General features: G+C 44.3%; 2 protein-coding genes across 11 annotated transcripts in view; both read right to left on the minus strand.

The window, feature by feature from the left end:
• Positions 1-15,210, minus strand: part of Il1rl2 (interleukin 1 receptor like 2) — a 43,466-nt gene extending 28,256 nt beyond the window's left edge. Inside the window, exons 1-5 of one of the 5 annotated variants that reach the window (XM_050134732.1) lie at positions 11,833-15,210; positions 10,365-10,491; positions 9,645-9,714; positions 8,631-8,865; positions 7,386-7,581 (exon numbers count right to left, since the gene is read on the minus strand). In XM_050134732.1, the coding sequence (XP_049990689.1) occupies positions 7,386-7,581; positions 8,631-8,865; positions 9,645-9,708 (495 nt within the window). In that variant the 5' untranslated portion in view covers positions 9,709-9,714; positions 10,365-10,491; positions 11,833-15,210. Of the gene's footprint in view, positions 1-7,385; positions 7,582-8,630; positions 8,866-9,644; positions 9,715-10,233; positions 10,595-11,832 lie in introns of those variants that run through there. The other 4 variants (XM_050134728.1, XM_050134729.1, XM_050134730.1 and 1 more) reach the window with 4 other exon arrangements.
• Positions 15,211-22,582: 7,372 nt separating this feature from the next.
• Positions 22,583-25,181, minus strand: part of Il1r1 (interleukin 1 receptor type 1) — a 62,841-nt gene continuing 60,242 nt past the window's right edge. For all 6 annotated transcript variants that reach the window (XM_050134739.1, XM_050134735.1, XM_050134736.1 and 3 more), the window contains 3 exons: positions 24,764-24,907; positions 23,779-23,946; positions 22,583-23,319 (listed from right to left, as the gene is read on the minus strand). In XM_050134739.1, coding sequence (XP_049990696.1) covers positions 22,901-23,319; positions 23,779-23,946; positions 24,764-24,907 — 731 coding nt within the window. In that variant the 3' untranslated portion in view covers positions 22,583-22,900. The remainder of the gene's footprint in view (positions 23,320-23,778; positions 23,947-24,763; positions 24,908-25,181) is intronic.

The raw sequence follows: 25,181 nt of genomic DNA on the forward strand, positions 1-25,181 counted from the left end.
GAGAGAGAGAGAGAGAGAGAGAGAGAGAGAGAGAGAGAGAGAGAGATCTTCCTTGTGCTGCTGTCCACCTTGTTTTTGGAGACAGTCACCGACTTAACTGGCTAGCCAACAAACCCCAGGAATCTGCCAGTCTCTGGTACAGCACCAACTCCAGCTTTTTTACACGTGTTTATGAGGATCAAACCAAGAGCCTCCTGTTTTTAAGATAAACATCTTACCAAGGCAGCTGCCTTTCCTGCTCCCAAAACCTGACTTCATCAAGTTAATCACCTTCATCTCATGAACCCACTTCCGGACTCTTGCCCAGGCCTGTTCCCCTTCCTTTGAGAAGCCCCACTCCACAGAGAGGTTGTTGTCTAATTGAGTCCATTATTTTACTCAAATATTTGAGTTTCTATCTTTGCCAGCACTGTGAGAGATTTCAGCCATGGGGGAATTAGACACAGCTACAGTCCTCATGAAGCTCACAGTCTAACAGATAAAATAGATAAAATCCTAGTTCAATAAAAATGTAAGCAACTTGGTGTTACATTCTCTCCAGACGTAACCAGCCACAGATGAGTCCGTCCTTATTTTCCACCCAACAAGGAAAATGAATCTATTTTGCATCTAAAATTCAATAAATAATGTCAGAATAAGCATACGCTTATTTACATCTCTTCCTAGATTTCTTACATTGCTCCAATAGATACTCCGTAAGGAAATCCCAGTTGTCATTTGACAATTGTTCACTGATAGATGGGAGCGACTATTAGGGACTGGATAAATAAAAGCAACGGCCCCTCATAATACAATTGGTACCTTGAAACAAAAGGCATTCGAATGAGTGTTGGGGGATGCTGGGTGTTTTCATAGTTAATAATATCCTATAAAATGGGGCCAGGGAATAAGACACCCCCCTTTAAATGGTCCCATAGAGCTTAGATTATTGATAACCTACATCTATTAGACACATTAAAGCTAACCTCAGAAGCACTGAAATGTATCAGTGTTATATTAATGAAAAAATTTTAACAATTACCCGTGGATTAATTTGACCAAGAACAAACTCAAGTTTGAATTCTCCTCTTCTCTCCCTGTGTCTTCTGCCTGTAGGTTGTGGTTTGGGGCTTGTCTTTAGTTTGCTGTTATGTGAATTTTGTGGTCTACTTTTTCAGAGTACAGAGTCACAAATTTTGAATGCTTGGACTTCAAAAATCTCTTTCCTGTGTAGACTTAGCTGGAGAGTCCCCGACTAGGCAAAATCTGCGCTGGGCTTCATGGTCGAGCACTTTGCCTTCTGAGTCATTCTTTCTTCCATCATTCACTTTAACCCTTAACCTGGCTGTGTGAGGGGTCCTCTTGTCCCATTACAGTGACTAACAGTGCCTTTTCCCCAGAACAATGTAACAACCAACCTTACTTGCCTTGGTTTTCCCATGTTTCAGCTTTTACAACATAAGCTAATGCATAGTTGTAATTTCAGATTATGCGTTCTTCCACACCCCTGGCCCAGAGAGGAATGCATGCATGTATGCATGTCATGGTAGCAAATGCTGGAAGTGTGTAAAGAGGTCTTCTACAATAAATACTTAGCATAAACACTGGAAGCAGCACGCAGCAGGCACAAGTTGATAATGGAATGAACGCCAGCAGTGCTGAGTCCTCTGGGGTGAGCTGGAGTCAGTGACCTAATCCCTTGTAAAACTGATAAGGATTCTTGTTAAGTATCCATCCTCCTTTCCCACGTGTTCAATCAATACAGAGTAAGGGCCTTTGTTGGAGACAGACAGCAAGAGACAGAAAGACATCAACCAGGCATAGATAGGCACAGACACAAGGACAGATTCAGACTCAACAACAAACAGACTAACGACAACACCAAAACCACAAAGCCAGACAGAAGACACAGGGAGAAAAGGGAATTCAAAGCTGGATTTGCTCTTGGTCACACTAATCCAATGGTAAGGTGCTGAATTTTCCCTCCCTTATTTGACAGCAACACATCTTACCACCTCTGAGGTCATCTTTAATGCAGGTTGTAAATAATCTAAGCTCGAGGGGGTCATGTAATGTAGAAGTCCTTCCTATCTAGTCATACTTTATAGGATAATGTTAACTATGAAAATACAAAATTGACCAACATGCATGCAAATGCACTTTCTACTCCTGGCTCAGCAAGTGCAATACTTCAAGGATGCCAAATGTCCCATAATAGTCTAACTAATATGCTCTGAATATAAAAGTCTGCGAAGATAAATTCGGAGGGGTAGGAATCTGATCACCGAAAGTGATGGCAAAAGAAAGACTAGCTGAAATGCTGCTGGCAGGAGAAGAAGACGGTAACATCGGTTTCTGAGGGGTCCAGTGAGCCATTCCTGAAGATCAGGAAGCTGTTAGAATACTGTTGCCAAAGCAAGGCAGAAATACAAGACAGCAAGAAGAAAGCAAAAGCCAGGAGTGCAGTTTAAATTTGAAACAGGGAAGTTCCATGGCCTGCACTTGATCTGAATGAAGAGAAGTAGAAAACACGAAGGAAAGCCAGTAATAAAATTACCAGACAGAGACCTCAGAGTAGAGGTATTTAATTTGACTGATCTAACAGCGGCATTGAGGAGCTTAGCCACATATGAAAAAAGGCAAATACAAAATCACCGAGTTGGGGCTGCGTAGCTGGATCAGTAGTTAGAGCGCTCGCTACGTAAGCTTCAGAGCCAGAAAGCCATCTACTTGCCAGGTGGGTGTGGCCACCGTGGCCTGTCATTCCAGACAGGGAATCTTTCCCAGGCGGCTCACTAGCAAGGTTAGCCACATAGGTAAGTGCCGGGTTTGATTAAAAGACCCTCCCTCATTGACTCCCGTAGAAGAGCGGAGGAGGATGCATCTTGGCCACCAACACCCTGCACACAATTGCACGCCTGCCCCTGTGCACCCACACACATGCAAAATGGAAAAAGAAAAGCATCGTATAGGGAATTGAAAATGACAATAGCTACGCAGAAGCGAGCTGGTGAGGTCCATGGAAGGTTTCACACACCCGAGAATAAATGGAGCGTTCTAGGGAGCACGCCAGGAAGACTTGCCCACGGAGGCACGTTCACACAAAGCAACTGAGAACAGGAAAATGCACGCGGGACGTAGAAAAGCACATTGAAAACAAAAGGGTTAAACATACATCTAGTTACAGTCCCAAAGGAGACAGACAGGAAGTAAGTGTAGAGACTACTGACGGAACTAGCAACTAAGAAACAATGGAGGAGACGCATAATAGCTATAATTTCAAAAGGCGTGTGTCGAAGAGATGAGCAATCTCTGTCTCAGCTCCCCAGAGTCGCACTGCTAAACTCCAAAATCAAGGAGAACATTTCCAAGGAATTCAGAGATTGAGGCCTATCACTTAAAAAAGGTGACCCTGTCCATGGAGTGTGAAGAATACTGTATTCATAAACCATTGAATAATATGCTCAAGCTGCAGAGTGAAAATAAATGCCAACCCATGAAGAATATAATAATAATAATATTAAAAGAACATTTTCAGAAAATGAGATAACTCACACTAAGAAAATTCATGAGATGTTAGCTGGATACTTATATATTATAAATAATTATCCTAGGGGTTGGAGACACAGCTCTGTGTAAGGGTTAAGACCACCTGTGGCTCTTTAGGGGGACCTGGTTCAGTTCCCAGCTCCTGAAGGTGAATACACACATCATTTGTAGCTGCAGTTCCAGAGGAAATGATGCCCTCTTCTGGTCTCTATGGTCACTGAAGGTGGTATACATACATACAGTCAAAATCCTGACACACAGAAATGAAAAATAAAGAAATCTTTGAAAAATGATTCCAGAGATCACACGAGCTCAAAGATACTGATTAGACTCAACATGAAGAGAAAATTCAATGTGTGGAGAAATTCTAGAAGAATATTGATTAGGTATAGCATTGCTGTTTAAATGACCAGGAAATTAAAAGCAGAAGCTACGGTAGCATATAAGCCAAAACTCTTCTAGAGAGGGGTTAAATATTGGCAGTCATTCATTTCCTCAGAAGGTGATTAAAATACTATTTCATACCGAGCAATAATTCAAGGCTGACTGTAGATGAAGTAACCAACCAATAATTATTGAAGATATCCACTAGGAAATTCTTAAAAAATAAAGATGAATAACAAATGCTTGAGTTTAAAAAAATAAGAAGAAAGGGAATAATTTTTAAACCAGAATGGTAAATGAAAACTACCAACATCGGGGGTTCAAAGGTAGCATATGAAGAATCACAGAACACATAAGGAGTAAAAATCCAGCCTAGAGCTTTTAGAGGCCTAGACACCTGCTACTTAAAATAATCATGGCCTAACAGTAAACAAATACAAAAGAAGTATACAAGAGAGCGAGCATCCCACCAGCTACCACACAAAACCTGCTGCTATTGTATTAGCACCAAAGGGAGGCAAATCGCAAGAAAAAAGGGCACACGGCAGAATCTCGCTGCAGCAGGAAGCCAAGCAGCGTAACATATTTCTGTAAATAATATCGCAAAAGTTTAGCACAAACATTAATAAAGTCGAAAGTCTAGCAAAATCAATAATTCCACTAAGTTGTGTTAACAAGTCTTAGTTAAACTACAAGAGAATGGAGGAAGAATAAACACACTGACTTGCATAACTCAACCCCACGAGCTCCAATGTCAGCGTTTGTGTTCTCTTCAATACATAAGAAACATGGGCAGAAGCTGAACATATGCTGGCCCAAAAAGCCAGCCTTTCATCCCACAGTTCTGAAATTACATAGAACATACCCTCTGTTGTACTACTCTGCCCCCAAATCAGAAATATTACCTTGAAAAATACCCAAACTGTGACATTTGAGAATTAAGCAACCCTTCAAAAACATCTCGAACCAAAGAAGAAATCACAGGGAAAATGGGATAGTCTGAGCGGGGTGGTCTGAGAACGAGAGATGAAAACCTGCAGAAGTCGACCGAGATGCAGTTTCGAAGGAAGGCACCCCGTCAATCTGTGTGTTAGAAACCCGCGCTTAATGACAGATGAGTATCTCAAGGTGTTCAGAACGTAATAGCAGAATAAAACCACAATCAAATAAAGTCGTGGGGAGAACTAGGAATTTGATGACATCAACAGAGAACAAACTAATAAGAGCAGAAATATAAGGAATGCAGTTAGGATTTGAAAACATCTATAAAACTGACGAACTCCTGGCAAGAGTAACGAACACAAATGAAGAAAGTGGGGCTACCAGACATGAGAAATTAGGTTCTATGAACACTGAAAAGAACATAGAAGTATTTTTTAGTAGTATCATCTTAACATATCAAAATCAAAATTTCTAACTGAACATAGCATTATAGGATGAATCGTTCTTTAGCTATTAAAGACAGCTGCATAAGACACTCCAAACTTGTCGTCAGAGGAAGTCCAAGTCCTGCGTGATGTCACTACGAGTGTCCACGTGTGTGTAACAGAGGAGCTAATGGGTTTGTTACCGTCTAGACTCTTCTAGAAATCTGAGGCATTTCTAGGGTAAAGAAAACTGAAATTTCACTCTATTGACTTTACAAATCTAATCTGTCCGTGTATTAAAATCTGACCTAGCTATAACACAGGCAACAAGAGCCCAGAACAGCAGCATGCGTGTTACAAAAGCAAAACGTTAAATGTGATGGTGTTTACACGCCATGCTGAGGGACTCCAGGAATGGAAGATTACGGTAAGATCCCCAAAGTGATCTTGTCATTTGTGGTGGCTTAAATAAAAAGAGCCCCTATAAGCTCATACGCTTGAATGCATGGTCCCCAGTGATGGAATTATAGTTGAGAAAGATTGGGAGGTGTGGCCTTGTTGCAGGAGGTGTGTCATAGGGGGATGGACCCAGCTAACACTATGCACTTGAAGGAAAAACTCAATGAAGGACTGATGACCTGACTTATCAGTAAAGCTGCTTACATCCAAGCCTACGGACACGAGCTCAATCCTCAGGACTTACACGGTGAAGGGTGAGAACTGAGCACCATCAGTTGTCTTGACTTAACATTCATGTCATAGCGATAGCGGGTACACATACACACACACACCATCACCACCACCACCACCACGCTACCACCACCACCACCACGCTACATCACATGCATATTCAATTATAACAAGAAAACTCAAGAGGAACAGGCACTATCAGTCATCAGGAAATGTAGTAAAGACAGAATAGGGCAGCCTGTCACATTCTGAAAAGCAAACGCTCCAAAGAGCAGGGCGCTCAGTGACAAAGCGGCTCGAGGGGCAGTGATCAAGCGCCCCAGAGAATGTCACACTGTCAAAGGGGCATAAGACAGGGGTGAGAACATTCATTTCCACGTTCCACACGAGGAGGTAAAGAGCCTAGGTGAATTTAAAGCATGACAGAGTAGACACACAAAAGGCCAAGGAGGCTTTCTGAAAGGACAAACGGCTCTGCTTTGAAAGACAAACCTCAATGTGTAAAGGTGGTTGCACCTGGTTAAGGAGAGAAAGGCTGAGAGTGAGACTAGGCCCTGGAGTGAGAACTAAAATATCTCCACCGCTGAAGCAGACAACAGAGAAAAGAGATAACTAATCTGCCAGTATTGATGAGACCTTCAATGAAATATGCTGTTCCCTAAAAAAAAAAAAAAAAAAAAAAATCCTACCAAAATCCAGAAAAGAGAAAAATAAGATGTTTGAATAATCCTGTCACCACAGAACAAACAAGAGGAGGGAATCAACATCAACAGATGAAAACCCATAAAGAAAGCTCAGGAGCCAAGTGGCTGGACTGGGGACTAAGAAGCAAGCCAAGGACCTGAGCTCCCGTGTCAAACCGTAGCTCATCTGCCAAGACAAAGCCAAGGTTGGAGTGAAAGCAAGATGAAGATGCGCATGAGAAACATCACATTTCAACGGGGAGCAGCTAAGATATAACTGCTAACTTCCAAATACAGCATTATACGAGGCTACGGCAGGCACTGATAGTGGCAGCCAGCTTCTGGGGCCCTCTGTGGTCAGCAACATGGAGCAGGGATGGCAGGAGTGTTTCTTAGGTGTGATTTTATATAATTCATAATTGTCAAAGCACCAGGACATCAGAGTCATTCAAACAAACCAATGTGAGTGAGAAAAGATAGCAAGAAGAGCCTGAAAAATGGATAATTGGGGATACAGGGAAGCTAGAACAGTATTACAAAACAATAACAACCATAAGTTTAAAATAATTATCAGAGCCACTACCACTTGTTGACTTAGACATACAAAATACCAAGTATGTCCAGCAGGATTCAATTTTCCCTCAAAAAGAAAGTGGGTTTTATAGAAGAGAAGAAAATAGCACCAGTAGAGGTTTTTTGCTGTTGTTGCTCTTTGGTTTGTTTGTTTTTTTACCTTATACCACTTTATTGAATCCAAAACACAACTGTCTGGGAAGTCGAGATAGCACGTCAGACTGCCCGATTTTCCCATGGGTAAGAATTGTTGATATTCATTCGGTGGACTTATCCGACTCTCCGTAGAAGAATCACACCAATGTTTTCTAAAAACGGTTAGGTTTACAGCTATTCGGTAACAGCTGTGGCCATCCCTATAAGAAAATAGCAGGTTGAACCAAAGAATTCTTAGGGAATCTCCGTTATGATAAGTCGTTTTCATATCCTTTCTAATTACTTTCTAGACATCATATGAAATAACAATAGCCCACAAGCCATGCATTACCCAAGGATAAGGGGTGTTTGTGCAGTACCAACAGTGGCATCACATTCAGTGTGGCCCAGGAGGGGCCAGTGAACACCATGGGTCTCTGGCACCGTTACTTTGAAAAGTCTTAGACAATGTTCACACTGCATGCACTCAATTGCAGCCCCCAAAGTCACCTACACTCACGAAGAAGCATCTGATAAATCAGAGGAATGGGGAGATATAAAATGACCGTCTGTGGTCTTTAAAAATGACAACGGTGTGGTGATCAGATTAGCGGAGATTAAAGAAAGGCACATGGAGCATGCCCAATCTACAGGCGGGAAACCCAAGGTTTGGAGAGATAGCTTAGTTTGTTGTGGTCAAGCAAGCTCTCGTGGGAGTCACAGAATTAGACCTCTCTGGCCAAATGTGGTTTACTGGTGGGTTTCATTGACATCTCTCAGGCTTTCTGCGTTTTGAATGCCAGCTTTAAGCAGGTTCCTTACAAAAAGTTTTTGAAGGGGGTGCGTTGTGATCTGGATCTGCCAGTTGTCCTGAAACATCCAGCACTCTGAGGCAATACAGCGATAGTGTTGATACAAGCACACATTATAAACGGGGCTGGCTTGAAACATCATTTCAATGAGCTGATGCCACTTGCGCTCCAAAACTGATCCATAAATCTGTTCTGCTTTCAAATGTGCTCGCTGGGAGTTGGAAGTCATCCTGCATTTTTGCCTCAATGTACTTTGCCTGGGTACATATTCTTGTGGGTTGTGGTGGCTGGCATCTGTCATTTTAGTTCTTTTAGGGGCTTAGGTAAGTTGGAAACTGGTCTAGGCTATTTAACATGTCTCAGAAACAAAGGTTAATGATACCCACTTTCTTAATGGATGTAGATGGAAATGGAGAGAGAAGCTTGTGAATTGGTTCTCCTTTCGATGAGGGACTCACCGGATAACACACTGGTAGATGCCCGAGTCCCCCTCTTCCAAGGGAAGGAACAAAATCCAGGTCCGGTCCTGGTGATTCCTAAACTGTCTGTTTTTGGATACTGGGCTTTGGTTGGGTATTTTGTGCCATGTCACATTGACTGCTCCATTTGTTACTGAAGGGTATGTACAATTGAAAGCAAAAGGCCGCCCCTCTGAAATGACCTCAGGGTGCATATCCACATCCTTACATGTGCCTGAGAAAAGAAAGGAATGCAGAAGAAATACCATAAAAGAAAACTGGTGTCGTGATTCATTTTAGAAAACATCTTGTTCTGGGTAAATGTGAATTTTCATTTGGGAGTTTCCCAAAAACTCACCCAGATGTTTAGAAACAGAATGTTAAGGCCTTCAAATGTATCACGAAGACAGGCCTTCCTCAAGCCCCTCCACAAAACCACGGCTTCCCTTTGCCTTTATTCTTCCACCCTTGGTTATCCATCCTCCTCCCTACAGCACCAGCCCCCTCCCCCCCCAGTCATTTTTTCTTCCTGTACTTTCTTTCAGTCTGTTACTGACTTGAATAAGTGCCATCCTCATCCCACAGAGGACGGTTTTAAAGACACCTTTCTTAAAAGCCCATTTCTACCTAGTTAGTTTTTCTTAGATATTTGTTCTGTCTCTGGTAACTTTTTACTATAAAATAACCCTCTATATGAAATAGACGCCACTAGTAATCCACCCTCGTAAGCATTGGAATTGGGTCCACAAATATTTGAGGACTTCTCCATATCACCTAAGTTAGTCCAAGGTTCCAGGGTGACATTTGGGATTGAGCCTCCAAGAACTTGGAAATGAACTTTTTCTACCCGATTTTTTGGACTCTCCCTACCAGATTATCTGGGGGGGAAGAGTGATTAGCAAGGCTGTGGCTTAGCTGATGCCCTGAAGGTAGGTCAGAGGCCTGGAGACAGTGACAAAGAATGTTGCCCACAAGTTGACAGGCCTCTGGGACCCAAGGACTCACAGAACGTACCTGCTTTCACAAAAAGGGGAAGCGCGAAAGACATCCCACAGAGCATCAAGGACAGCATTCCCATTTGGGGCTACAGGGGGAAAAGAAGAGGATGGGAGAAATAAGGGGTGCAGCTGTGCTGGGCACACCTTTCCACAAACATCAAAGCTCAGATTTCTGAGAACCCAGCCCTCCAGGCGGGCCTGTCCCCACCCTCATTCCATAGCACTTTTCTGTGCCAGCTTTCAGAATTCAGGAAACTCAGACTGGCCTGTGGAGGCAACTGGTGGGAGATTTAGTGGCATCGTTCGGCCACTTAGAGCCATCCCACGGCAGCGAGCGCAAGCTGTGAACCCGCCCAGCGTAAGCCTGGGATCCGCCTGTGTCCGCGGAGCTTTCCGGAAACCCCAGAGTCCCGCTGGCTAAGCCGTGATCGCAGGTCCACCTGGGCTGGGCGGGTAGGAAGCGGAGAGAATGACCCAAGCCTGAAGACCCTAGTCCACGTTCAGTCCCCTGGGCGGGGACAGTCGCCACATCGCCCCAATAGGATCGCGGGCTTTGCCCCAAGAGGCGTGCGGGAGGGGGTGAGGGGGAGGGAAGGGCACTCCACCTGCCTATGGGGTCGCAGAGCGCAGGACCTCTTGGAGCAGAGCCGGAACCCCTTCAGGGACCCGATCGTGGTCTGTCGCCATATTCCGCAACCCGGGCATCACCTCTCCGCCTCGGGCGGAGCAGACTCACCTTTCCGAAGTGGAGCAGGACAGAAAGAACCCAGCCCTAGAGAGATGTTCAGTCGTTTTATTGCCTTGTTCCAAGCTAACACGTTCATCTATCAGGAATGTTGGCTTAAATCTGCTCCAGATGGTCGCTAGAAAGAAAAAAGAGAAAAAAGAAAAGCTTTTCTTTCCAACCCCATTTGAGTGGTTCTCACATGCGCAGCACTGCCCTAATAAGGACTATCCCAGAAGTAGAAGCCGTTCCACATGGCTTCTGTGGAATGGCATGAACCCTCTGACGTCGTGCTAGAAGTTCTGTAAAGCAGACTTCCCACAGGTTGAGCACTGCTCCTGTCTAAACTCGCCTTAAAGCGCTGCTCACCGGCACCTGTTGTCCCAAGGCACTGGGGACACCCCAACACACACACTGGGAACTGATAAGAGGAAAAAAGACAGCAAATGCAATCAGCCCACCAGCTTCTTAGTCGGGCATTCTTAAGTGTTCTTTGTGGAGTTAGGGACAGTGGGACACTCAAAAAAAAAAAAATCACAAAGTTAGTGTTTTCTGTGAGCTGTCCCAAGCTCATAGAGTTAAGGTGAGCAGGTGCCAAGCCCTGTGCCTTGCCAGAAGCACCACCCGAGACTTACATTTCCGGGATGATCTTTGTGTCTAATAAGTTTTTTTGTTTGTTTGTTTAAGAATCAACGTCTGGACTTGGAATATGGAATAGATGTGAGGATTGTGTGTTTTTCCTTAAACAACATGGTGCTAAGCAAAATAAGAAACGGAAGAAATAGGTGCTACAACTTAAGCCAATATGGAAGTTACACAAAAAGAACGTGACTTCTGGGTAGACGGAAGGAGCCAGTAAGAGGAGGCTGGATTTCATCAGTGTGAGCCGAATCCCAGGAATGTAAACAATTAACCCAGAACTGATGAAAACTTTCAAAATGAAAATGTGAAACTATAATACGCTTGCTTGTAGAATCTCCCAGAGAAACAGTAAGGAAGTGAGCGTGTGCTTGCTGAGGTCCAAAGGACAACTTTGGCTTTGTTTGTGACAGCTAGAAGAAACCCTGCTTTAGTAGAAACTGGCCGAATTCAGTTTCTTCTCTTGTCCTCTCTGCTTTTCACTGTCATGGCTTTCCATTTAAGTATGCGCCACACAGTTGTTATGCGTGACATAATTCCAAACAAGTCATGTCATGTAAGCAACAGACGAGAAAGGAATCTTCTCCCAGTTTCCTGGGACTGTCGACCATGACTAAACTGTCTTCTTAAATTGGATGCTTATTCTCTCCTCCTCCCCAATTAGTGTGTGTGTGTGTGTGTGTGTGTGTGTGTGTGTGTGTGTGTGTGTGTGTGTGTGAGAGAGAGAGAGAGAGAGAGAGAGAGAGAGAGAGAGAGAGTTCCTTAAGTAATCTAAGGTATTCTTATGTAGGTTTTCTTAGCCACTATAAAATTTGCTACATTGCATACCGATACTACTTACGTTTTCATAGAAGCATTATAGTTGGGAGATGTAAACATTCGGGGTGTTTTCCTTCTTAGTGCAGGCTTGTTGTATAGCATCCCGTTGCATGAGAATGCACAGCTTACACGTCCCTCTCCTTTGGCCATTTTGTTGTTCCGAATTTACATTTTGCTCTTTATCCCAAGAAATGTTGCCGTGTCGATTCCGGCGATGTCCGCTTGCGTGTCTGAGAGCAGTCCCGGATTATTAAATGAATGTGTCCTCATCTGCATTGGCAAGCCTCTAATTGTTTCCATGATAGCATTCTCTAGAAAAGGATTTCATCGCCTTGTGCTCTTGGCAAACATGAAACACATTCCCGACGTGCCCAGTGACACACTGAGAACTGGAAACACAGCTCAGAGAGATGGGCCCTTCTACAGCTTGCAGTCATTACCTTTAAAGGATATTCAACTATCAAGAAGCACATACAATACCAAATCCAATGAAAAGATAGAAAGGGTGTCATGGCCATAGCCTTGCTCCTAAGCAGTGGCCTGCAGCCCAGCAGGTAGATGACTGGGAAAAGAGCTCTCCTTATACTTTATAAGATTTATTTTTAACTATGCATGTGAGTGCAGGTGGCCATGGATCTGGAAGAGGGCATCAGATCCCAGGAGCACTCCCCCATGCTAGAGGGACAGCTCAGAAATGAAGAGTGTACACAGCTGTTGCAGAGGATCAGAGTTCGGTTCCCAGAAACCGCAGCAGGTAGCTCACTACCACCTGTAATTCTGGTTCCAAGAGGCTAGAGAGAGAAGATAAGAAAGTCTAGGATCAGGAAGTTTTGTACAAGCTACATCTTATGTCGTGCAAGCTTATTTAAAAAGCAAAGCATCATATATACTTTTCCAGGGCAGAAATGGGTTGTCGGAAGGAGCTATCCCAAAGTGGGGCAAAGTCAGCAGGAAGATAATCAAAAGTGTTGCACAAGAGGAACACAGGGTATCTCAAGAACCTTACCCACCAAGCACACAGTGGCCTTGGAACTGATAACCAGGAGGTCCACACTGTGGGAGGAATTGGGTTCTCTGGATCTAAAAACACAACTCCCCCAGGGCTCTGGCCCTAAGCCACTACTGGCTCAGCCAAGTATATTCCTGGTTTAGAAAAGGAATTTTGTTCCTTTCCCATGCAGCAGGCCTCAGGGAAAGTCTCGGTTGATCAGTCAGTTAAACTATCAACAAATACCCAAGGAAGACGTTCCCTTGTTGGGGCATTTTTGGGACATTAGTTGGCTTGCTTATAGCCTGTGTTTTCCAAAGACGCACCCCAATAAATCATGAATATCCCTTGTGAAAAATTCTTAATAAGAGGTGAGGTTATAGGGCTCCAGTCAGAGGACTCCTGGACAGTCTAAGAAACAAGTGAAGTGACCGGGTTTGCCAGTGATAATGAATATTAACATCTGTAGACATATTTCGGGTCTGTACCGATGTCCCAGCTCTTTCTCAATTTCAGTCTAATTTATATGAAATTTAGAGAGCCACAAACCACACATTGGAGTAGAACCTAAAGTCTGGACATCTGTTGGGTGGAATGGCAAATCCTGGTTTTAGACAAGGCACTGCCTGGTATAATAACCAGCATTATACAATCCACTAATACAGAGCTTAAGGGATTCTGTGTTTACATTCACACCCATGAACGCACACCTTCAGAAGTTCTTCAGCTTGTGCTAGAAGGAATTCACTACCTCCAAGAGATCCTACTCCAAACTAAAGTCCTATTAGCAAATCACTTCCTCTATAGAAAAAGGAAGCCTTTCTGCGTGACTTCAGTTAGGGACTCTTGTTCCATCCTCTAGGTCTGTAGAAAGAGGAACCTAGTTTGTTAGAGGGCTGTGCATCTAATGTTGCCGCCATTCCTCAAAGACCCCCCTTTCCAGAACAAGATCTAACCAGAGTTAGAGGAGCGGAAAAGTCTACAGGACCCTCGCTTTAGTAATGTCTCCTGGCTCTTCAAGCCTGGACAGCAGGGAACCATCTGTCCTGGCACGCTCATAGTCATGGAGCCCATGAGCTGGTTCCACCCAGCCCTGCCGATGACAGCCCAAATTCTTTCCTGCTCTTGCTGCTCCTGGGCCATATTTTCAAAGCACCTTTGACATATTTCCTTATCAAAAATAAAGGGCTCACATTTATCCCTCCTCGATGTTATCTGGAGAAAGTGGGTGCTTAGGAAGAGCAGCTGGCTATCCGGGAGTTAGAGTCCCTGCATCCTCTCTCAGCATCAGTAATGAGGGCTGGCATAAACTGGGAGCAAAGGCTGTCCCAAAGGCCACATACTTCCAAGTCAAGATTTTAGACACATTAATACTCAACTGGCAAAAAAAATGTTCTTTTAAAAGGATATTGTTATTGACCACCAAATTTGCCATGATTTCCAGACGAATGCTCATTCCCACTGCTGCCCTGCATTTGAGACAGTCGTGCAAAGTCTCTGTGGAATGTCGTTAGTCAAGAACCTGAAGAACCCCTGTCTTTCTGCAACCACAGCACATAAATTCTCGGGAAGGGGAACAGGGTTATTTTTAGGGAGGGCGGTTTGCCAGTTAGCTCTGTGTATATTTAAAACCTGGGGAAGGAGGATCTAGATAGCTGACAGAAACACAAAAGCCATCCATTTGGCAGCCTTTATAACAACTTATAGAGCATTCTTCAAATATAATAGCACGAACAAATATTTGGACTAAGTTTTGTATGTATAGGTGTGTGTGTGTGTGTGTGTGTGTGTGTGTGTGTGTGTGTGTGTGTGTGCAGGCATGGTTCACATGTAGAAGTCAGAGGATAACTTTAGGGAGTCAGTCCTTAACTTTCAACCTTTCATTTTTAACTTTATTTCATTTATCTAATTAGTTACTTAGCTATTATTATCATTATCTTTGTCATCTTGGATGGACAGGAGACAGGTAGGGATAGAAACAGAAGGGATCAGGCTTGGGGGAGGGATGGAGGAAACGAGAACTGGGAGAGACTACTGGAATTGGGGGGCATTTGGGAGATGAGGTAGAAACCCAGTGCAATGAAAACTCCCTGGAATCTATGAGGGAGGGTGACCCTAGGGAAGGTGTCTAGTGATGGGGGGTAAGGAGCCTGAACCAGCCATCTTCTGGAACCAGGCAAGGCTTGTGGGACTGGGACACCAACCCAGCCACAAAGCCTTCTACACACAGTTTGTCCTGCCTGCAAGATGTGCTGAGATAAAGGTAGCAGGTGGCACAGATCTTGTGGGAGTGGCCAACCGATGATCTAACCTGAGACCCATGCCACAAGAGTGGGCCAATGCCTGACACACCTGGAAGGCCAGCAGCCAGAGGCTGGATGTTCCAGAGACCAGAGACCTAGGATAGAACCAAACATGACTGACAAAAAAAAAAAAAGTCAATGAAATGATTCCTAATGATACTCTGGTATACACATAGACTGGTGCCTAGCATAATCATCACCAGATGGGAGGAAATGCAGAGACCCACAACCAAACATTAGGTTAAACTCCGGAAATCCTGTGGAAGGATTGTAGGAGTCAGAGGGGTCAAGGACACCAGGAGAACATAACCCACAGACTAACCAGGACTCATAGGGTCTCACAGAAACTAAAGCAACAAACAGGGAGCCAATATGAGCTTGATCTAAGTCCTCTGTGTATATGTTATAGTTTTGTTGTTTCGAGTACCTGTGGGACTCCTAACAGTGGGAGTGGGGGGCTGTCTTTGTCTCTTTTGCCAGCTTTTGGGCCCCTTTTCCTCCTACTGGAATGCCTCATTCAGCCTTGATATGAGGTATGTGCCTAATCTTATGTAACTTGCGTGCCATGTTTGGTTGATATCCCTGGGAGGCTGACTAATCTCTGAAGGGAAAAGGAAGAGAAGTGGATACGGGGCAAGAAGGGAGGTTATTGGGGAGGGGCTGAGAGGAGAGGAGGAAGGGGAAACTGTGGTCAGGATGGAATATATGAGAGAAGAAAAAAAATACAATTAAAAAATGAATTACTATGGCCGCTGGCTAATAACTTTTCTCTCTCAGTTTTTGTTATCTTGGGTATGGGACGAGAGTCTGCGGATAATAGACAAACATTCTAGGGTGGAACCTTCTCCTTCCAGTCACAATAATGCCACCTGATTTCTCTATGCCTATCATGAACACTTAACCAATGACATCTGACAAAAACGTGCTCCAGAGGTTATGGTCAGCATGGTCAGAATACATCAGTAGAAGAATACAGGACATTTTATCATGCTGAGATGGTTAAGGGAAGCCCAGTGTTCACTTTGGCACTGGGCGGGTGTTAAACATTGTTAAAACGTCATTGAAATCTGTTAAAAATGACTATTGGTGTTCATGCTAGAGTCTTTAAGATCTTGTTGTCAACATAGCAAACACTCCTGATGAGTTGCTTGTAGATGAGCAAAGCTATTTAGGAAGAGGCAATCTGACTACCTAATCTGCTCCTGCTAACCTTGCTGCTCTGGCTGCCTTCAGGAAATGGACTGAAGCCACATAGCCAGCCTGACTATACTTAGGACACACAGACCATTTTGAACTCTCCTTGAATGCCTTGAGGAAGTACCCTAAGATCTCTACTGAGTGTGCTGACTTCTGACGGTGCAGCCTTGGCCAGACAATTCCAAATCATCGTACTTGATTTATCATTACTTTGGGCATCATTGAACTCTAAAGAACAATGCATCTTCTTCTTCTACCCAGAGAGGGAACATGTGACCTGGTGGCCTCGTAGAGGGATTGCCATGACATGTGTACAGGTGATATCACTGTGATCAGCGTCTGAAGAACCTCCATGCCTGTGTGTGGCTGCGATTGCTACAAAAAACGCTTTTCTCTCTAGCTAAGCATTCTGACCAGACTCGCTTTGTATCTGGGAGAAGACGCCATCCTGCTGCCCTTCAGTTGCAACACTATGTCAACGGAAGGGTTCTCCTGCCGTGGTCTCTTCCTGCCAACTTAAGAACGGGCTGAGCCGGTTACAAGAATTAGAGAGCAGCAGAGACAGCTGAGCAGCAATCAGGCTAGACAGGCATTGAAAACGGCCTGGCAGCTGGCTGCCCGCAGGAAGAGGAGCTAGCGACAGGACCAGCCGCAGAAGTGGAGAGCGGCTTGGCTGCCTAGCTGCTGGAGAGGAGAGAGACGACGTTTCCTGTAATTTTCTCCTTCCCTAAAACTCACTTTCTCTCTCTCTCTCTCTCTCTCTCTCTCTCTCTCTCTCTCTCTCTCTCTCTCTCTCTCTCTCTCTCTCTGTCACACACACACACACACACACAAGCATCTAAATTCACGCATTTTCCCATGACTTCACTTTTCTCAAGAACTGAGTAGGGTTCCTTTCTTAAAATGTGAACTACGTATTTATTATCCATCCACCTGTTGATGGACAACCAGGTTGGCTCCGTTTCCCTGCTATAGTGAACGGAGCAGCCATGAACATTGGGGGGGGGGGGTGCAAATACCTCTATGGGAAGGTACAAAGTTCTCTGGACCGATGCCCTGGAATGAAATAGATCTTAGGAGCCTCCAAACTGATTTCCGACATGACTCTACTACCTTGTGTTCCCAGAAGTGGAGAATAAGGTTCCTTCCTCTCATATTCTTTCCAACCCTTGTCTCAGATTTGTTGATGTAAGCCATTCTGACTGAGGTGAGATCCTATCTCAAAGCAGTTTTAATTTGCATTTCTTTGACGACTAGGGCTGTTGAGCACTTTAAAAGGTATTTATTGGCCATTTGTGTTCCCTTTTTTGAAATCTAGCTATTCCATTATTAACCATTTGTTGGTTGGCCATTTTGGTTCCTTGGCAACTCATTTTAACATCTGGAGATTAGCCCATGAATCTTATTGTAAGGGAAACACAGGACTTCAGAAGCAATCAAGCAGAATGGGGAACTTTGATTAACTATTAAAAGTATTCAAGGGAGACAGTCACTGTCCCCAGCCCTCAAGGTAAACAGGTGCTGCATCTTACTTAGGCTCAGGGAGCAAGCAAGATGGCTGACTTAAGAGAGAGTGGGGGGGGGTGGAGAAGGAGGAGGAGGAAGAGCCAGGCAGAAAAACAGAGGCAGAGTCCCAAGTGAGCTGGAAACAATCCCTGTGAGCAGGTAAGTCTGAGGGGTGTTATCAAGACATGCTGAGTGACAGAAAACCAAGCCCCCAGACACTTCCTAGACCAGGAAACAAAGCCCAAAGGACACTCACAATCACTTCTAGGTAAAAGGTCCTTTAAAAGGTTGAGTAAACATGGCTCCCAGCAGGTTGAGCTCAGAGCAGGAGTCTTCCAGCCAGGAGTCTAGTCATACAGGCCTAACAGGTCTAACAGCTCCACAGCTCAGAGAGTTTCACCTTCAGCTTTAAGATGACTGAATATACAGGAATCAGACCCTTGAGTCTGCCAAGCCTTCCTCAGCAGACCTCCCGAGCAGCCTGGGTAAGAGGAGTAAGCCTTTGTTTGAAAGATTAGTGCTCACTTTAAAGTGTCACCCATTTCCTGGACGTTTTCCTTCTCTAAAACTGATTTGGGCACACAAACACACACCCTCCTCCTCCTTACACACAGGGAGGCCTTGATTCTGTTTATCAAATAAATATCATTACACTGCCAAGTGCCTCCCCCCCATCTTGTATGTTTCTTTGTATGTGGTTTCTACTCCCATGTGTTCTTGTTATGTAATCATTCCTTTCTGCACATGAGAAACCTTTTCAATGTACCATTCACTAGCTGATAAAATTAGGAAGGTGTATTTGAAGATCCCGTCCCAGATACTGGATGGAGTGCTCCGCGTGTGACCTAGATGCCAATGAAGTCAGACAGAGGTGCTCCACATGTGACCTAGATGCCAATGAAGTCAGACAGAGGTGCTCCAGATCTGACCTAGATGCCTATGAAGTCTTACCATAGCGAGCAAAACGGAGGTTCAAAGCAGCCGGGTGCTCTGTTCTCATTCAGAATTATAAATGGTCAAGAATTCATAACTCAGGTCTTTTTACATAGGCGGCACCCTTACGGAGAAGTAATCCCAAAGACCTCTACTCCAAGAGAAGCTAGTTCAAAGTAAGCGGGGAATGCCATTTGACGGAAAGGGGTTCCACATGCCTTGTTAGCAGTGCTAGAGCTGGCCTAACACATTGCTAAAACAAATATTAATTGGTCAAAGGACAGAAGCACTTTGGGACACTAGTTTCTTTTGATGGGAAATTTAGGAAAAGTAAGTTCTCTAGATACCAGATTGCAAATTTTTGTTTTCCTACATTTTAATTTTTTTTATTGAGTCGTTTACTCAATGAAACTACGAACACTCTCTGACCATTAAAGTCAAGCAGCTGTACTGCATCCATTTTAGATGCCTTGCTCTTGTCTGAGAGAAAAACACACGGATGTTTGCACGAAGCATGAAGGGTCAAGGGGCAATAATAATAACAATAATGATAACAGTAGCAGAATATATGGGCTACATTGGATTACTGATAATCTATTGCTGTGTTGGGAATCAAGCTCCCGCACGCTAGGCAACTGGCCTACTACTGAACAACAACCTCACCCTTAATCCACTCCATAAACAAAGGAACAGATGGGGCTACATGAGGGAAATCGGGGCTTATGGGACTGTTTGACCAGTGACCTTAGATCCTGTCCTAGAGCTATCAATGTTGTGATAAACACCGTGAGCCAAGCCACCTTGGAAGGAAGGGGTTTATTTGGTTCATCCTTCCACATCACTGTTCATCGTTAAAGAAATCAGGACAGGAACTCAAACGAGGGAAGAACCTGGAGGTTAGAGTTGATGCAGAGGCCACGGAGAGCTATTGCTTACTGGCTTGTTCCTCATGGTTTGCTCAGACGGCTTTCTTACAGCACCCAGGACCTCCAGCCCAGGGGTGGCACCACCCACAATGGTATGGGCGTTTCCCCCATCCATCACTAATTAAAAAAAGGTTCTACGGGCTGGCCTACAGCTTGACGTTATGATGTCATAGATGCAATTTCTCAACTGAGGCTTCCTCCTTGCCTGTGACTCTAGCTTGTGGCAGGCTGACATGAAGCTAACCAGCATAGACCTCTACTCCCCTACCCCCAGAAAAACATCCTGCAGAAGGCAGAGTTCTTCGTATCGGGCCTTGGGACGTGCATGCTGAAGAAAGGACACACAGAGAAACAGAATTTCCAATGGTATTCAACGGAGGGTTTGACAATTTATTGGGAAACAAGTTGAGTCTGTTGTTCCATAATACACACTGTACATAAATTTGGTGGTTTGTGATAGATACTTGGCATCTGCTGAATTATAAAACTGAGTTTCCTTTAATAAAAAAAAAACCTTCATTATTGATCCGTATAAATAGAATTGATAAAAAAAAATGTCATTAAAATGGCTCAATACTTTTCCTTTCATTATAAGTGAAATTCAAAAGGCAGGAGAGAGAAAACCATACATTCTGCTAAACCAGTTTTAAACACTGGTAATTAATACATCGTTGCATGTGCAAACTTCTGCAACACCTGGTTGGCCTTTTAAAAACGCCATCAGTGAACTCTGAATAATGCTTTCATGAGAAAGCATGAAAGATGGCTGAAGCCAGGTACTTCTGGGGAAAAGGGAGATGTCAAAGGAAGCCCCCACTGCCTGGATGGGAAGTTACATCTTCATTCTCCCCCGTGGATCAGGAATGACACAACCTCCAATTCAGGGTCTTTCTTGGCCCAGGCTTATCCTTGTCTCCACCCCCTACCCCACCCCCAGTTCTTGGTGCCACACTCTCTGTGGTCCTCTGCTATTGCTCTCTCCTTATACTTTCTGGCCCAGTTTCCCATTGGCTCTAATTCACTCATAATATACATGTAAGCCAATACATTTTTTTAGAAAAAAAAAAAAAAAATTATCAGCAAAATTAAACTTTTAAAGCATCATGGGTAAAGGATAGACTTCTGGCTGCCATCTGGGACAACCGTTCTTTCTCTGAGCCAGCAATCTAGTGATCCATCTATTCAGTGCTCTCAAGTTGGATCCAGGAGAAAAGAGGTAAAAAGTGGGGAGTTAAAATCCCAAGCCATCTGCTTATGTCTACCTCTGTGTAAGTGAGAAGTCACCCTTTAAATAATGTTTGTGCTCGCCCCTAGCAGATGTTCAAAAACATCAAAGACAGAAGGGTACTCACATTCATACAATCCTTAAAACTGGGTTTCTTCTTGGCGTGTGAACCTGGCTCTGCAATCTTCCAGAACTATTCAAATTATTCTGAAGACAGTCATCGAGTTAAAAACAAACAAACAGAAAGCTTCTGTACCACAAAACCCAATTTGCTTTCATTTTTAGTTACAGAAGAAATGTTGACCTTTAGGGAACCAGTACTGGGAAAGAAAAACATCAGGCTGAAAATTCTAAAGCTGGTCTTAGTAAATCCCTATAACTGAGAAGGAGCGCATTTGCTCCTTCTGTAAAAACATTCCCGGACTCGGTTGCTTCCTATAAAACACTCACATCTTCTCCCAGGAGGACTGAGGAAGGGGAAGCAGACAGTGACGGATCTGAAATCAAAGAGCTGGAGCACAGCGACAGAAGCCAGAAAGTTCAACTTCAAGGCCTAGTTCCAGGAGAGTTAAAAGAGCAATTCTGTTAAATAGGTCAGTTTCCCCGACCTATATATAAAATTAGAATAACTGCAAAATTTAAATGCGATTATCCAAGAACATTTTAAAATAAAGGTCTTGGCCAGTCTATGCCATATGTTCACGGTTGCCGAAAGCGAAGGGCGGGAACACTCTCGCGACAGACCACACTCTCAGAGAGGTCTGATTCCTGCTTGCAAAGAAACCACCTTCTGAAGTGACCGCCAGCAGGCAACACTGTTGGCGTGACAGGAGGGCTGGCGGCGAAGACTTAGAGTAAGGGAGAGATCAGGCACTTGAGGATTTTAGCACTGAAACAAACTTAGAACTTTAGCAAATTCCTGGTCAGGTGAAGCAAAGGAAAGAGCGAATTCTAGTCACCCGAAGTGGGTGGCACAGCACAGATGGGGTGTGGCGAAGGCAGAGGCGAGGGCTCCAAAGGCAGTGCTGCAGTCCCAGGGAAGGGTGGTAGAGAGCAGGCTTGACAGGAGAGGGCTGGGACTGGGGACAAGATGGGTGGGAAGGCTGTGCAGACTTCAGCATCCGCAGCCCCCAGAAGGTGAGGTAGGAGCTGAGTCTCCTGCATGAGGCTGTACTTGCAGCAGAGTGCAGGGAGGAAGCGCTGCAGAGCTGCATCTCCAGAGAAGCCACAAGCAAAAGTACAGAGAATAAGGATGGTGCAACAGTCGTTCCAGAGTGGACCTGCGAACAGAAGAACCTCGGGAGTGGCTCCCTTCTACGGTCAACTTAAAATTCACCCTCTTCCGCGGAGAGCTGAGGTGACTGCCATGGGGGAACCCAGGGAATCCTTCTTCATTGAAATGACAGTATTCACGGTCTATAAATAAAGTTTAGTCTTCGAAAACTAAGTTTGGTGGTCAAGATGTCTGGAAAAGGCAAGGAAGTTATGCCTTCTAAGGGGGGAGCGGGGGTGTCAGTAAACCTCACCCACATTGAGGCTTACGGGAGCCACTTCTTTGCCCATGATCCCCAAAGTATTCTCAGATAACCACAGTCCCAACTGCAAGGTTACACGGAATTTACTTAAGTCACCCACAGATGTGGCCATCTCCTGAAGCTGACTCCCCCCCCCCCCCCCCCCCCACAGATGTGGCCATCTCCTGAAGCTGACTCCCCCCCCCCCNCCCCCCCCCCCCCCCCCCCCCGGTTCACTGCCTCCACAGTTAGCAAGCATCCCAGAGAAACATCCCTGAGCAGCCATTGCTCCGGAGTTTCCCCAGTGCTCGCTCCCAACTGACCTAGCCCACTATTGTCGCCAAGTCCTATTCCCTGAACGGTGTGATGCCAGGTGACCTGGGGATAAGGGACTACATAAGTGTGTTTCATGACTGCACACGTTCCTGGGAGGCACAGCCTAGCTGCAGCACCGTATGACAGGAGGGATCCCAGTGTTCTCGGTCCACTTCTGCCACGTTAGCCGAGAGGCAAGCGAGTCTCTGCCTGCTGTTTCCTGTTAGTGTCCAGCGCAGGATCCGGGGTTAGTAAATGATGTCTGGACAGCGGTGATTGCCGTTGGGCTGGCATGTGGTATCGGACGCTTTTCCAGAACATGGACTTTGCGGACTGTGGTCCCTCTTTAAAGTCCCCTGACCAGCGAATGGCTCCGTGTTTCCGCTGAATGAACTGAATAGATTCTGGCATTTTCTCATAGTCTTGGATGCTCTCTAGCTCGAGCAGGACAACTTTAATTCCTTCCCGGGTGAGAGCATTATAAATGGCGATTTGCTCTTCAGATGAGTGGCCCAGCCAGCTGAAGCCGCCCATGTCTCTCACTAAAATGATCATCAGCCTCCTGCTTTTCTTTACGTTTTCATTAGTAACCTCGAAAATATCTGCAAGACACAGAGCACATTGGGGTCAGTCTAGCTTCCGTCTAGACGTTCTTTCCTGAACCCAGCCCTCAGGAAGTCCTTGGTAACCTCTGTTCTACGACTCCCATTGCTTTTGCCTTGCCTTACTTGAGAGCCAAAGACAGTTTCATTTTGCAGACCGGTTTAAGAACTAGCCCACAAATGATGGACACTGCTCTTGGAACTCAGAAAACCCTCAATCCAAAATTTGAAAATGGCTTACTAAATTACTATAATTACTATAATACTCCTGGCTTGGCAACATAGTTATTAGATCTAACTAGTTATTAAATTTTCCAAAAGAATAAAAATCAATTAAACGCTGACCCAACAAGCTAAGAGAAAATTTAAAGAAATTCCTTAAAGTCTTCAGATACGTCCAATGGAGCCAAGCCTAAGAACTGGAACTCGGAGCTAAGTTCACAAGAAGGATCTCCATACCTTCCCCAGCATAGTCGTCTCTTCCACAAATGAACAGCTTGTATCCAAACTGACCCTCCAAGACCTCAGGCAACAGCTTGAACACAAAAGTGTCTAAGTTTGAGGAGGGTCCCCCTCCGACAGTCTTGGGATAGAGAATATAGGCATCATAGATCTTTCCATCTGAAGCTAAGGGGGAAATGAAATGTATTTAGAACCATGGGGGGGAATAGAAGATTCGATACAAAATCAACGCCACAAATGTTCGTTTCAGCTTGGTACAGTCGCCTAACAGAAAAGATCAATACCACACATCTGACGCCACTTTAAATTCAATAGGGCAGCATTGTGTAATTTCTGTTTTCATAACTACCCCTTAAACATCTTAAGGAATGATAGGCCTTCTCACACATGTTTATGTGTGCATAGATGTGTATAAGGTACCCAGATCACACTCACCCTCAGGACCCTTTCTTTCATCCCCTCCTCCATAACACCTTTTTAAATTCTCATGTCTTACATGTTTTCTTCTTATGTTTTATGACAAAATGGTCCTCACATAGCAGTTAATGCTCCCCTATATACTCTCAAGGCAACCGTTCCTTTATCACGTTTTTCTTACTCAATTCTCCAAGCATCTCAAGCCTACATTCTACTTATTCTTCTTTCTACATTAGTTTGATATGATTCTGTAATATTAAAGAAAAAGGTGTAGAATTCTCTCTCATTTGACTGTGGACCATGAATCCACAGGGCACATGCAGCACAGAGTACGCCCTAATGATAAATTCCGGGTAACTAACTTACAGACAGATGCTCTAAACACCTGTGTATCCTGCCAATAGGGAAGCTAGGGTGGTAACTAGCATCAAGGTGTATCAGTTATGAAACTAAATAAGAATCAATGTGTCTAAGCCAACACCATCATTAAAAGCTTTCAGTAAAAAATGCTAGGAGTCATCTTTAACTTTTCAGTGGAAACATTTAGTGGGATATAAAATTATACCTTTTGGGGGAAGAAAATGGGAGAAAGAATCCCTGTACCAAAGGACAATGTCAACTTTGAAGATTTTATAAATGAAAACACACGATATAATTATAGCTGTTAAGATGACAAAGGTCCCAATGATGTAATTCTTGAAATCAGGGGCTACAACAAAAAAGAGGAGAAAATCGTTAGAACCAAAAGGAATGAAAACTTAACTTTGGTCAAGGCCATTTGAATAGGTTTATTGCAAAGAGCATGCATTTGGGAACCACTTTACACCCAGAGCCGTGGCCGAGCATCCACTATCATTGTGTCAGTGGACACTAATGAGGGGGGCAGCGAGTGATGCTCAAGTCCATAGAAAATTAAAGTTTTAAGTTTCCACCTAAAGCATAATGCACAGTAAGAGAAAACCTTTTGGGGACCATAGAGACAG

This window comes from Alexandromys fortis, unplaced genomic scaffold, assembly GCF_014885135.2.
Source record: "Alexandromys fortis isolate MF-2015 unplaced genomic scaffold, M_Fortis_MF-2015_v1.1 scaffold_20, whole genome shotgun sequence".
Lineage (NCBI taxonomy): Eukaryota > Metazoa > Chordata > Mammalia > Rodentia > Cricetidae > Alexandromys > Alexandromys fortis.